This window comes from Colobus angolensis, unplaced genomic scaffold (assembly GCF_000951035.1).
Source record: "Colobus angolensis palliatus isolate OR3802 unplaced genomic scaffold, Cang.pa_1.0 Scaffold190, whole genome shotgun sequence".
Lineage (NCBI taxonomy): Eukaryota > Metazoa > Chordata > Mammalia > Primates > Cercopithecidae > Colobus > Colobus angolensis.
The window spans coordinates 7,068,272-7,081,606 of NW_012115044.1; the positions used below are offsets into that span (position 1 = coordinate 7,068,272).

The 13,335-nt window shown below is 36.8% G+C and overlaps 1 protein-coding gene across 2 annotated transcripts in view; it reads right to left on the bottom strand.

Annotated features, from left to right (window-relative positions):
- GSK3B (glycogen synthase kinase 3 beta) overlaps window positions 1-13,335 on the bottom strand; it is a 284,345-nt gene that overhangs the window by 127,635 nt on the left and 143,375 nt on the right. For both annotated transcript variants that reach the window (XM_011940645.1, XM_011940644.1), the window contains exon 3: window positions 7,693-7,776. In XM_011940645.1, the coding sequence (XP_011796035.1) occupies window positions 7,693-7,776 (84 nt within the window). The remainder of the gene's footprint in view (window positions 1-7,692; window positions 7,777-13,335) is intronic.

The window sequence follows — 13,335 nt, forward strand, 5'->3', positions numbered from 1 at the left end:
CAGGAGAATGGCGTAAACCTGGGAGGCGGAGTTTGCAGTGAGCTGAGATCTGGCCACTGCACTCCAGCCTGGGCGACACAGCGAGACTCCGTTTCAAAAAAAAAAAAAAAAAAAAGAAAGAAATTATGTGGGCCTGAACTAAGGCAGCATTATCAGTGAAATAGAAAGAACAGATTCAAATAAGTCAACAAAAAGGTCTAGGATAACATCCAGGTTTCTTATTTTAATAATTGATATATAGCAGGGATAAGGGGAGTCTTAAATTCTAACACGCTAAATGCGACGGCTCAGGCTTCCAGGTAGACTTCTGGTTAGTACTAAAACTTGAGGCTCTAGAGTTCATCAGGGAGACCTCAACTGAAGATAAACATTAGAGAGTCACCGAAGTCACGAGGATTGAGAATATGGCCCAGCGTTAAGTATGAAAGTAAAGAAAAATGGAGAATAAAACCCTAGGGAACAGCAAGAACTAATGGTTAGAGGTAATGAAAGAAAAACTCATACACGATACTATACACATTTTACTTACATGGCCACTATTTTCATAGTAACATAAGTGTGTGTGTGTATACACAGGGTGTATATAACACAAGTATATATATATATATAAAATATATATAAAACACAAGTGTGTGTATATATATATACACACACACACATACACTATCCTCATTTCAGCAATAAGGAGAAAGGTTAAGCAATCTGCTTGAGGACACATAGCCAGTACACAGCAGTCACTATTCACACCCAAATTGACTCTTTATACTATACTGCTTCAAAATTACCAAGGAACTGTTCTTGGCCTTTTCTTTCTTTCTTTCATCCCTTAATATAACCATATGCACACATACCTGCTCTCAAAAAAGTTAAAGCGGAATTAGAAATGAGTACATATACACACATACAAGTTTTAGAAACCTCTGATAAAAGTTCTTTACTAAAAGTAAAACATATACTAAAACTAAGAGTGGTGGTATTAGGGAAGGTTAATGGAATCCAGAGCTAGACTGCCTGGGCTCAAATCTCATCAAAACATTTCTAATAAATATTTATAAATATTTACATAGATTGCTGTAATGGCTTCATAATTCTACTTTATCTTTTGGGGGTCAGAGATTTCTTTGAAAATCAAATACTTCCTGCAAACTAGAAATTTAAAATACTGGTTTAAATCACTCTATGGGCAGGTCACTTAACTTCTCTCCATCTCCTCTTCATACTACTGTTGTGAGGATTAAATGAGTAAATATAAGTAATGTGTTCAGATTAATGCCCCGCATATAGCATCATATACTTTTAAGCTATTATTATAATCACCATTATTACTAGTACTGCAACTATCATTATTATTATTATTTTTTTTTGAGATGGAGTTTTGCTCTTGTTGCCCAAGCTGGACTGCAATGGCGCAATCTCGGTTCACTGAAACCTCCGCCTCCCGGGTTCAAGTGATTCTCCTGCGTCAGCCTCCCAAGTAGCTGGGATTACAGGCGCTTGCCAGCACACCTGGCTACTTTTTTAAAATTTTTTTTATTTTTAGTAGAAATGGGGTTTCACCATGTTAGCCAGGCTGGTCTCAAATTCCTGACCCCAGGTGATTCACCCGCGTTGGCCTCCCAAAAGTGCTGGGATTACAGGCATGAGCTACCGTGCCCGGCCTATTAATATTATAATCTCCCCTTGTTTGATAATTTACTAAGATATTTTTAAATGTTTTATTTCTAGCACACTGCTTCTGGAGGAATGTACATTCTGTGCTAAACACTATAGCATACGATACAGACTCTGGAGTCAGACTACTTGGAGCGGACTCCCAACACTGCCATTTAGTAGTTGTATGGTAACTTTCTTAACTGCTGTTGTGTCAGTTTCTTCTATAAAATAGTGCTTCTATAAAACAGTTGTTCTGTAAAATAGTACCCATTCTTTAATGGGTTGCTATGAGGTTTAAGTGAGTTATAAAATATGTAAATGGCCCAGGACAATGTCTGATATATAGAAAGTGCAATATATATTTGCTATTAATAAACACAATAATAGGTAAAATAGTAAATTAATGTTTATTAAGTGTTAATTATATGCCAGGTACTATAATAAGCACTTGATAACATTATTACATTTGCTCCTTACAAAACCCCTACTGTGCAGATGACGGAGAAGAGGCTTATAAAAGTAAGTATCTTGCCCAGAGTCATACTACTATCAAGTGGCAAAAATGGAACGCAAACCCAAATATTTCTAGCTACAAAGCCAGTCCTCTTTACTTTTCAGAATGAATCCTTGGCATGTATGTCACCCCTACCCTTTCCTCTCCAGAGCTAGTGGTAGATGGGCACAATTAAGCACAGCATTCTGCTCCCTGATACCAGATGCAGTGGTACAATCCTCCCCTTCTGGTACAGGTCCCTATTACTATCAATAGAACAAAGGTGGCATGAGAAATAAAATCAACTGTCATCTTTGTTATTTGAACAGTCTCTCACAAAGTAGAAGGCAGAGGTTTTTCTCTTTATTATTAAAGTAATCTATGAATCACAAGGAAAAAACCTTTTACATGAAAAGTTACTTAGAGAAGTTTTTCTTACAGAAAACTATTAATTGATTGAAATAAAACTTAAGGATCTTGTAAAGACATAATATAGTTTTTATTTTTATTTTTTATTTTTTGAGACGGAGTTTCACTCTTGTTGCCCAGGCTGGAGTACAACGGGGCAATCTCGGCTCACTGCAACCTCCGCCTCCCGGGTTCAAGCAATTCTCCTGCCTCGGCCTCTCAAGAAGCTGGGATTACAGGCACCCGCCACCACACCCAGCTAATTTTTTGTATTTTTAGTAGAGATGGGGTTTCACTGTTGGCCAAGCTGGTCTCAAACTCCCGACCGCAGGCGATTCACCCACCACGGCCTCCCAAAATGCTGGGATTAACGGCGTGAGCCACCGCACCCAGCTCATAACATAGCTTTTATCATATGACCTTCAGAGTCCTAGAGTTCTATGGGGTAAGCTATAACTCAGAAAAGGCAAAATCAGCTGATTCCACACCTTAGCTTCAACTAGGGCAACTCTGCTTTTTATATGTTCTATCAGAGGTCTTCATAAGATTTCATTGGGGATGTAGAAAGTTTCTACTGCCAAATATCAAAAAAAGAGAGAGACTATTCTGTAAGATACTTGAAATTCACAAAATTATAAGCCCTGAGTTTCAAAACACTCAAATATCCCATTTTTCTCTAATGGGAAGGTAAGAGAGGAGGTACTACTTACTCTAAACTAAATCAGAGTTAGTTACTACTGGGTAACATAGAGTATATGAATTGACTACATGATGCTCTAGTTACTACAGCAAACATTAATAATTCCAACCAGAAAACTAAGGCTAATTAGTTCACATCTCTAATCTCTGTCGTGACTTAATTCCTCTTTCTTCTAGTTACATTGGCTACCCCTTTCCCCTGTTACAGGCTAAAAGCTGATTATCCACAATTCCCAAAGAAAGTCTTTAAAATGCAAAAGGCAGAATACAATAAAAAGAAGGTTATCAAAATAGACACACATTCAAGTCAAACCGCGGTCAGTGAAATGTAAAACATGCCTGTTATTACAGAAATCCTACTTTAATTCTCCCAGAGCTGCAAAAGTACTTACAGACAGAAATTATTACAAGGCCACAGGGTAGCTTAGCTACAATTCTAAAACTGAAAATAACAATGTGGGAATAGATAAAATATTATATAGTACAACAATGGAATATTAGATAACCAAAATACCTATACATATTATGAGGCAAGAAAAAAAATCTGTATGAGATCATAAATTATTATGCATACACCTATATAAACATGTGCATATGGAAAAAGATACACAGAAAGGTCAAGACAGTGGTAGTGAATAATTCAGTTGTTTTCCTCAACATTTTCCAAAAAGGGAGTAATAGAGGCCCAGAGAGAAGAGACACTAAGAGAGACAATGAAGGATATTTAAGACAGATGAGAACCCATATAAAGATTTAGAAACAATCAGAAAGAGAGTGGGATGGGTAAAATCCCATTGAAAGACGGGTATAGAAATCCAGAGAAAGAGGTTGATGGAGACCCATAAAGAGGACCCATAAAGAGACCTATAAAGAGGAAATAAGAGAGGGAGAGAGACAGAGAGACAGAGAGAAAAAGGCTGTGGGGGAGAAGAGAGAGACAAGAAAGAAAGAGACAGAGAAAAGAGAGAGTTATATGGAGGGAAAAGAAATCCAAAAAGAGGGGATGACATAGACCAAGAGAGGGGGACAAAAACCTAGAGACAGAAAGATAGAGACCTGGAGCCTACAGTGAAAGGTCGAGGAATCCGGAAAGGGAAAAGAGAGACTAAAAACAAAGGAGAAAAAAGGGCTAAAGAAAGAGACTGATAGAAAATAGCGAGGGAAAGAAAGTCAGAGATGATTATAGAGAATGAGAGAATTTTTAAAAATTCCCAAATCCATTTGAAGTCATCTATTCTAGAACCTAACCAAGCCTTTTCTCTGTAATCCTGAAACAAGGAGTTATTTTTTCTCATCTTCACAATGTCCTCAACTAATCTCCCTAAATGCCTCCTCAAACATCCTGTAGGCTCATGTTATCACCGATCTCCCTCCCAAAACATTCCCTCAAAAATCTCAAAAGAAAGTTTCCAATAACCTCAATCTCTTCTTGGAGGGTTCTTTTTACAGTCTTGCCCTAGAGAAAACCGGGATCTCACCTAAACCTCAAAAGACACCTCAAAAAGAAAACTAAAACCTCAAGTAATGACCTCAATCTCTTCCTGGAGGGTTCTTTTTACCGTTTTGCCCTAGAGAAAACCTGAATCTCACCTAAAGGCACTGGTTTCCTTGCAGTTCTTTCAAATGAACACTGCTGTCACCCCTTGACAAATTCTAGAAACAAAAGGCAATAAATATTGCCAAACTGCTGGCTTTTCACTGTCCTGGCCTCAAACAGCACTCCATATCTCCTCCCTCCCCAAGCTCCACATGGCTACACACCCTCTCTATCCTACTTTGTCAATGTCACTTCTCCACCTAGAGCCACCACCACCGTCTATGAAGTCACACATGTATCTGTCTACTGGGCATCTCTACTTGCATGTGTCATAAGCATCTCAAATGATTAATTTATTATTTCTTCCTCCAAAACTCTTCTCATACATAATACACACAAGCAATACATGATGCTTCTGCTAGAAAAATGCCTACCAAATATAGGACTGCCATATTCCAAGATAAATCATCTTCAAGGATTTGCAAGAATTTCACAGACATTTACGTTCCTTTCTAAACAGCAGTGAATACTCTCAGCAACCTATTCCAAGAAAGTCAGAACTGAACTGAAAATAACTAACCTGAGCATTCAACCCTAGAAAAGAATCCATCTTCTCCTATGGGAAGAAATAGTTTACTACTTGGTCTCCTGAAGGATATCTTAGTCCTGCCAGAATAATTCAGAAGTGGAGATTATGAGTGGGGCAAAAAGAAATTATCTTTTTGGTGGCTGGGAGACTATGGGAAGTCTTGAACCTATGTATTTCTGCACATCTTAGAAAAATTTCCTTTTTTTTTGACAAAGAAGGACCATTATTTTCGGCAATATACCACAACTTTTCTTTTCTTCTTCCTTTTTGTTTTTAATGAAGCTATCCCAAAATTAGGAGGTGTCTTTTTTTTTTTTTAACTTTGGAAAATTTACAAAGCTCAAGAGAAAGTTCTGACATAAAGAAAATACTAGAAGATCTATTTTTTTTATAATAGAGGTTAATCTCTGTTAATGACTTCTAATTGCTCTTTATCTGTAAGAACCTTTAAGATAAGTAAGAAACTGAGAACAGCAGCAAAGAGGAAATTATCCTCTGGGGCATACAGATAAGAGACAGTCAGTTGTCACCTCCAGTGAAGGATTAAGTCAGTGTAAGAGCTGACTATGACAGGAGTTTTCCACCAAACCAAAACCAGACAAGTAAGCCATCAGGTGCCTTGCATTCAAACGGTTTGATAATCTTTCTTTTCTGCTCTTCAACTTCTTAAGAGTTAAAGGAGTTAATATTTATAAAGCATTAAAACAGTGCCTAGCATATAAGGAATGCTATATACATTAAAGTAAGCAATCAAAGAGAAAATGTTTAAGAACTCTGGGAGGAGGCCTTTTTTCAAATGAATCTATTGTAATCCAGCAGTTCATGGAACACATAATTCTTACCCAGGAGTATCGTGATTCATCTAGTAACAACAACAAAATGAAGATGCAAAATTCCATTACAAAGAACATACTCGTGAACATAACAGAGGCTCTATAATTTTACTTAGGAAGAGACAGAAAAACGCAAACACATGCCCAAACAGATCAGAAAAGATAATAATAGGCCATTTGGTAGGTTAAAAAAAAAAAAAAGTAGTATGAACCAAGTAACGGGGTTTAGAAATAAAAAACCTCTAATACTTATGAGGGTTTACAATCCCTAGTAAACCAGAGGTATCATTTAAACTAAAAAAAAGAGCAACTGAAAAGCAAGTGTCAATAAAGGGCCAATTTGCTAACTATAGTTGTTAAAACGCATTAGTTACAATACATGTGTATATACGCAACAATTATACATCTGTAGGCATTTATATCAAAATTCAGGCTTAATACATTGACATCTTCCTATATAATAGGCACTGTAATGAAAAAAAAGATTTTCTAAAGAAATAATCTAAATAAACTTCAATAGAAAATGTTGTCAGGCAATATTTGCTGTAAAAAAGAAGGCTTAATAGAAAATGGCTAAAAATTGTTATACTAGAAAACAGGTAAAGTAACAAGAACACTGAGCTAGAAATCAAGTATTATGGATCTAAGAACATTAGATATTATATGCATGAAATCTGAAGTCCAAAATACCAAGTGAAGTTTCAAAGTCATATTTATTTAGCCAAAAGAATCAAGTGATTTGTTACCTGCCCTGCCTATGCACTCCAAACCACTGAAAAGAAAGAAAGGATAGCGGCAGGCAGAAAAATAAAGACACCAAGGAAAAGCAGAAATTTATTTTCTTTGCTCCAACTTCATTGATTATTGCATCTTCTGAAGAGAAAGACGGGTTGGGGGAGTTATTAGCAGCACAAAGTCTTCCTTACCCTTGGCTTTCACAGAATTCATTGTGATCAGACATAGGGATCACTTAAAGTAAGCTCTGCAATATTACATCTTTTCCAAGTTTTTCACTGGCCAAGGATGGCTCAACTTGCTTCCAGATGTTTAACCTTCATTCTGTTCCTACCAAAGTCCTCTTGCTACCTTTTTACCTCTTATCAACTTCACTTAACAAAATGACTTAATTTTCCTCCCTGCAATAAATAGGTAAACTATCAGAGGACTATGTAAGCACATAAGGAACACAGATGTCTTTAAAAAAATAAAAAAAGTATATACATTTTCTTGAGAAGTGAAGACAGATGCTTTAACAAAGAAGAAAATTCTTACAAGTGCATTCCCTTTATCTCACTAATGCTTTCCTGATATAACTACTGATATTCAATGACCATATCTTGGACTGAGTATTGCTGGGGCTAATGTTTTGGAATTTTTCCATTCTATTAGCAAAACTGTCTTATGGGGGGTGGGGAGATTAATTTCTAGAAAAATAACAAACTTATCACAATGTTCAGTACACACTTTGTGTCAAACCTACCTTCTCACCACTGGAGTAGAAGAAATAACGCAATCGGACTATGTTACAGTGATCTAGCTTTCTCATGATCTGAAGCTCTCGGTTCTGAAAAGGAAACACATAAAAATATATTTTTAAAGGATAACAGCTATTCATCATAGTGAACAAGATGCTTCTGAAATAACATTAAGCAATAAAATTAGATACGCTACTAAAAGTGTGATCTGTAGACTGGTACTGATCTGCAAAATATTTGTTACTAGTCCATGAAATATCTGTTACTGCTCTCCAATAAGACAAATACAGAAATTGAGAGTGTTTAGAGTTTTTATAACAATGAGAGAATAAATTGATATCTATGAATATGATAATAAGAATTAGGACCCATATTTTATTTTTTAAAAATTTCATCTTTCTAGCAATCCATTTGTATATTTCACAAAAATAACAGTCTTCGATGAATTCAAAATTGTAAAAACTGTTACTTTACCACAAATAGCTTGATCTTGTTTTCTAAGATGCAGTGAGAAAAAAAAACAACAAAAAAAACCAAGCATCAACTCCATGAAAAGAGCTCAGTTGCTAAGTTTTAGAAAAAGTGAATGCAGAGCGAAACTCCATCTCAAAAAGAAAAGAAAAGAAATCATACAGTCCTGATAGATTTGTGACCACACAAAACTATTTTCCCTTTGGGAAGTTTCAAAGTTATGTTCATTCTTCAAAAGAAGAAATTACTAAATAATATGATGATTTCTTCATACCACAGACTTTGCAGCAGTAAATCTGACTAGAGTTTACATTAACAAAGAGGTTATTATAGTCCAACAATATACTTGACTGTCAGAAATCCAGTTAATGAAGGACAAATTACATAACACACAGAAACAATACCAAAATTCCAGCTTTCTAGCCAAAAAAATAAAGCTTTAAAGTAATGATTTAGAAGAGCTAGAAAACATGAAGTATATACCTAAGAATCTGGAAAGGAAATGGTGTTATGGTTAGAAAAGAGGCCAAGAAGGATGGGGATGAGGATGCGTTGGGACCAAAGAACCAGGTAAAGACAGTTATCCTAGAATAGGAAGAGTAGGATGGCTTCTAGTTCTGAGAAGACGAGAGCAGAAGTGAATGTTCCTTTAAACCGATCTTTCAAAGTTGGGCTTATGTGTACAATGGTATTTAAAATCCTTTTATAAGATATCAATCTTTCATTCCATTACTTGTTAGTAAAATTATGGAAACAGAAAGTCAGAAAGTAAACAGAAAGTAAGTCAGAAAGTATAGTACAACTACTTTAACAAATAACGGACAACAGGCTCTTAAGTGTTAACTGGTACAGAGAGAAGAACACAGAAAACTACAGACTTCAAAATTGTGTCCATTTTCATTACAAATTGAAGCTATTTCTGGAAGTATTTCTATACTTTCTTTGTTTGTCTGAGACAGTGTTTCACTCTTGTTGCCCAGGCTGGAGTACAATGGCATGACCTCGGCTCACTGCAACCTTCGCCTCCTGGGTTTTCTTCTGCCTCAGCCTCCTGAGTAGCTGGCATTACAGAGGCCTGCCACCACGCCCAGTTAATTATTTTAATATTTTTAGTAGAGACGGGGTTTCACCATGTTGACCAGGCTGGTCTCGAACTCCTGACCTCAGGCAATCCACCTGTCTCAGCCTCCCAAAGTGCTGAGATTACAAGTGTGAGCCATAGTGCCCGGCCTCTATACTTTGTTAATTCACATTTAGGTAGCTGGGTTTGAGGGAGAACTGCTAGTAAATCAATACTCATTCCTCTCATAACATACAGCTATTAAGATTGACTTTTTAACATAGCCAACTATGTTAAAGTAAGTTATTTACTTTTCCAGACTCATTAACCAAGGTAACAGAGTATTAAATTCCCAGATAAGTTGTATAAGATTGTGCACAATATTTTTGATCAAAAAGAATGCAAAAGTAAAGCAAGAACAAGGACCTAAGTATTCATCTACATTTACTCTTCCTATTGTGTTGCTTTAAAAATGTCTTGTTTTAGATAAGGAAGTTAGAGAAAATCTCATGAAGCAGTTAAGATATGAACACAAGCCCGAATGACATGAAGGTAAGAACCATGTGAAGATCTGAGGAAAGAGCACTGTGGTTACAGGGAACTGCAAATGTAAAAACCTAGTGGTGGGCTTGGCATATTCAAGAAACAGCCAGAAAGATAATGTGGCTGCATCATTCTGAGTAAGGAGAGAGAAAGGTGGGAGTTAAGTTCAGAGAGGTAGGAGTTATGTGCAGAGAGGTAAGCAGGCACAAGATCATACAAACCTTCACCAAACACGGTAAGAAACTGAATTTCACTCTAAATGTAAAGGGAAGCTAATGGAGGTTTTGACCAGGAAAGGGATACAATCAGATTTACCTTTCAGAATAGCATTCTATCATTTGAACCCAGGAGGTAGAGGTTGCGGCGAGCTGAGATCGCGCCACAGCACTGGGTGACAGAGCGAGACTCTGTCTCAAAAAAAAAAAAAAAAAAAAGGCATTCTAAAAATTTAAGGCAATAAGTTTGAAGGAAAAAGTAGATCAAGAGTTCTGTTTTTTATCTATGAAGTTTGAAATCCTTATTAGATGTTCACGTGAGGTTAGGGTAGAAGCTAAGGCTGGAAAAATGCATTTGGGAGTCATCTAGATAAAGATTTAAAGCAAGGGTACCTAATAATATCACCTAAGGAAGTTCATACAGAAAAAAAATTCATGAAATGAAAAATAGAGGACAGAGTAGTTAATAGAGCCCGAAGAAAAATAAGAAAGAATCTTATCTTAGAAGCCACGTTAAAATTTTTTTAGAAAAACTGAGTGACCATTTATATCAAAAGCTACTGAAAGATGCATTAAGTGAAGCAAGTATAAGGACCTAAATATTCATCTATGTTTACTCTTCTGTTCCTATTGTGTTACTTTAGAAATATCTCTATTTTACATAAGGAAGCCAGAGAAAACTTTACGAAGGAGGTTAAGATATGAACATCAACCTGAAAGATATAAAGGTAAGAACCATGTGAAGATCTAGGGAAGATGGCTACAGGGAAATGCAAATGTAAAAACTCAGTGGTGGGCTTGGCATAGTCAAGAAATAGCCAGAAGGATAATGGCTAGATAAAAACAGGAAAATGACAATTGCTATGACAAATGCAAGATGTTGGTGCCTCTTACAAGAATGGTTTCAGTAGAACAATGGTGAAAAAACTGACTAGATTGAATTAAAGTGGGTGTAGGGGACACAGGGTCCGAAGGGGTTAGGAAGTTTGAGGAGAGATTTCCAGGTATAGCAGAATGATGAGGGTAGCAAATGCACTCCCCCAAAATACTTATAAAACTGAAGTACACTGAAGAAAACAATCACTTCAGGGCTCTGGAAACTAAGCAAAGGCAACAACAAATTGAGAAGAATTTTTTCTTAAAAAGCTGCTAGATATGACAGTAGAGGAAAGTGGCCTTCTTTGCCAAGGGATGCTACCGTCCCCCTACAACCACCCAACTCAATCAGTGAGGCAGTTTTCCCAGGGCAGTGTTGCCAGTGAAAACCAGAGGGCTATGGTCATTTAGGGTACAGAGCAAAAACCCATGCCTAGTGGTACTGGCAATAAAAATAGCAAATTTGGAAGGAAACAAAGGGTAAAGGCCCAGAGCTCTGCTAAAATGAGAATGTAGTCCCAGCTGGAGAAAATGACAGACTAGAAAGATACCCAGAGATTTAATAAGGGGATACTGGAAATGAGAGAGGCACAGAGAGCCTAAATAAGCTCCCCACACGTACCTGTCTGACAGTCAGTGCACATATGAGGGGGAGGCTCAAGAGAGCTCCAGAGAAAGTAAAAGCCAAGGCTAATGTGAAAACTGTCAGAACTTTGAATACACTTCCCAACTCACACATAGGATCATCAAAAAATGCTGAAAGTGGCTGGGTGCAGTGGCTCACACCTGCAATCCCAGCACTTTGGGAGGCTGAGGTGGCAGACCAGCCTGACCAACATGGTGAAACCCGGTCTCTACTAAAAATACAAAATTAGCCGGGTTTGGTGGCACATGCCTGTAATCCCAGATACTCGGGAGGCTGAGACAGGTGAACTGTTTGAACCTGGGAGGTGGAGGTTTCAGTGAGCCGAGATCACACCATTGCCCTCCAGCCTGGGCAACAAGAAAGAAACTCCATCTCAAAAAAAAAGCTGAAAGTTTTAAAGAAATTCAAGATGTTTAAGCACAATCTCTAAGCAATAACTGGCTGACCATGAAGCTATACAAAGAGCTGATCCTAGAAAATCAGGTTTAAAAATGGAAATTAGAATTAAAATTTTAACACAGAATTCTAGGGCTTCTATCTGTTGGGGAGAACAGTTCTACAGATTATGTACAGGTTAGTTATTTAAAAACAAAACAAAAACACAAAACAATCATTTGTCAGGAGGTTTTAAAAAAAAATCAGGCCAGGCGTAGTGGCTCACGTCTCTAATCCTAGCACTTTGGGAGGCTGAGGCAGGCTGGTCGCTTAAGCCTAGGAGTTCAAGACTAGCCTGGGCAACACGGAAACCTCATCTCTATAAAAAATACAAAAATTAGCTGGGCGTGGTGACGTGTACCACTAGTCCCAGCTACTCAGGAAGCCAAGTGAGAGGATGGTTTTAGCCCGAGAGGTGGAGATTACAGTAAGCTGAGATCATGCCACTGCACTTCAGCCTGGGAAACAGGCCAGATCCTGTCTCAAAAAAAATAATTCAGAACCTAGTGTTGCTACAATATATTATATAATATGCCCAATTGAAAAAAAATTGTGAGACATGCAAACTACAGAAGTTGACCTATAATCAGGTTAAAAAAAAGCAGTCAACAGAAATTAACTCCTGGTGGGCACAGCTGTTGGATTTAGCAGATAAAGAATACAAAGCAGCTATTATAATTTATAATTAAGTTCAAAAAATTAAAGGAAACCATATTTCAAAAATTAAAGAAAAAATATGACAATTGCACAACAAATAGAGAATCTCAATAAAGAAACGTTAACTTTTAAAACACGAGAGTTAACTAGAGTTGAAACACATTATAACAAAAATGAGATTCACTATGCCCTCAAGAGAATATTTGAGATGGCATTAAAAAAACAAAATCAGTGAACTTAAAAATAAAGAAACAGAAATTGTCCAAAAGAAAGAAAAAAGAGGGAAAAAATACTGCAGAAAAATAAACAGAGCCTCAGAGACCTCTGGGATAACATCACACATATCAACATATGTGTAAAGGCAGAACTGGAAAAAGAGAAAGGAGAAAAAAATGTTAAAAGAAATAATGGCTGAAAATTTCCCAAATTTGATGAAAATCACTAATCTATCAAGCCATGGAAGATCAATGAACCCCAAATATGATAAACACAGGGATCAACATCTAAACATATCACATTTAAACAGTTTGAAGCCGCCAAAAAAAAAAAAAAAAATGAGAGGAACAACAGAGAAATTACTCATCACATACATGGGAAAAACAATACAATTAATAGCTGACTAAACATCAGGAAAAAACGGAAGCCAGAAGGCAGTAACAAAAAATTTTAAAAAACTGTCAACTAAGAATTCTATTTACTGCAAAAGTATTCTTCAAACAAGAAAGGAAGAATAAAGATATCCTCA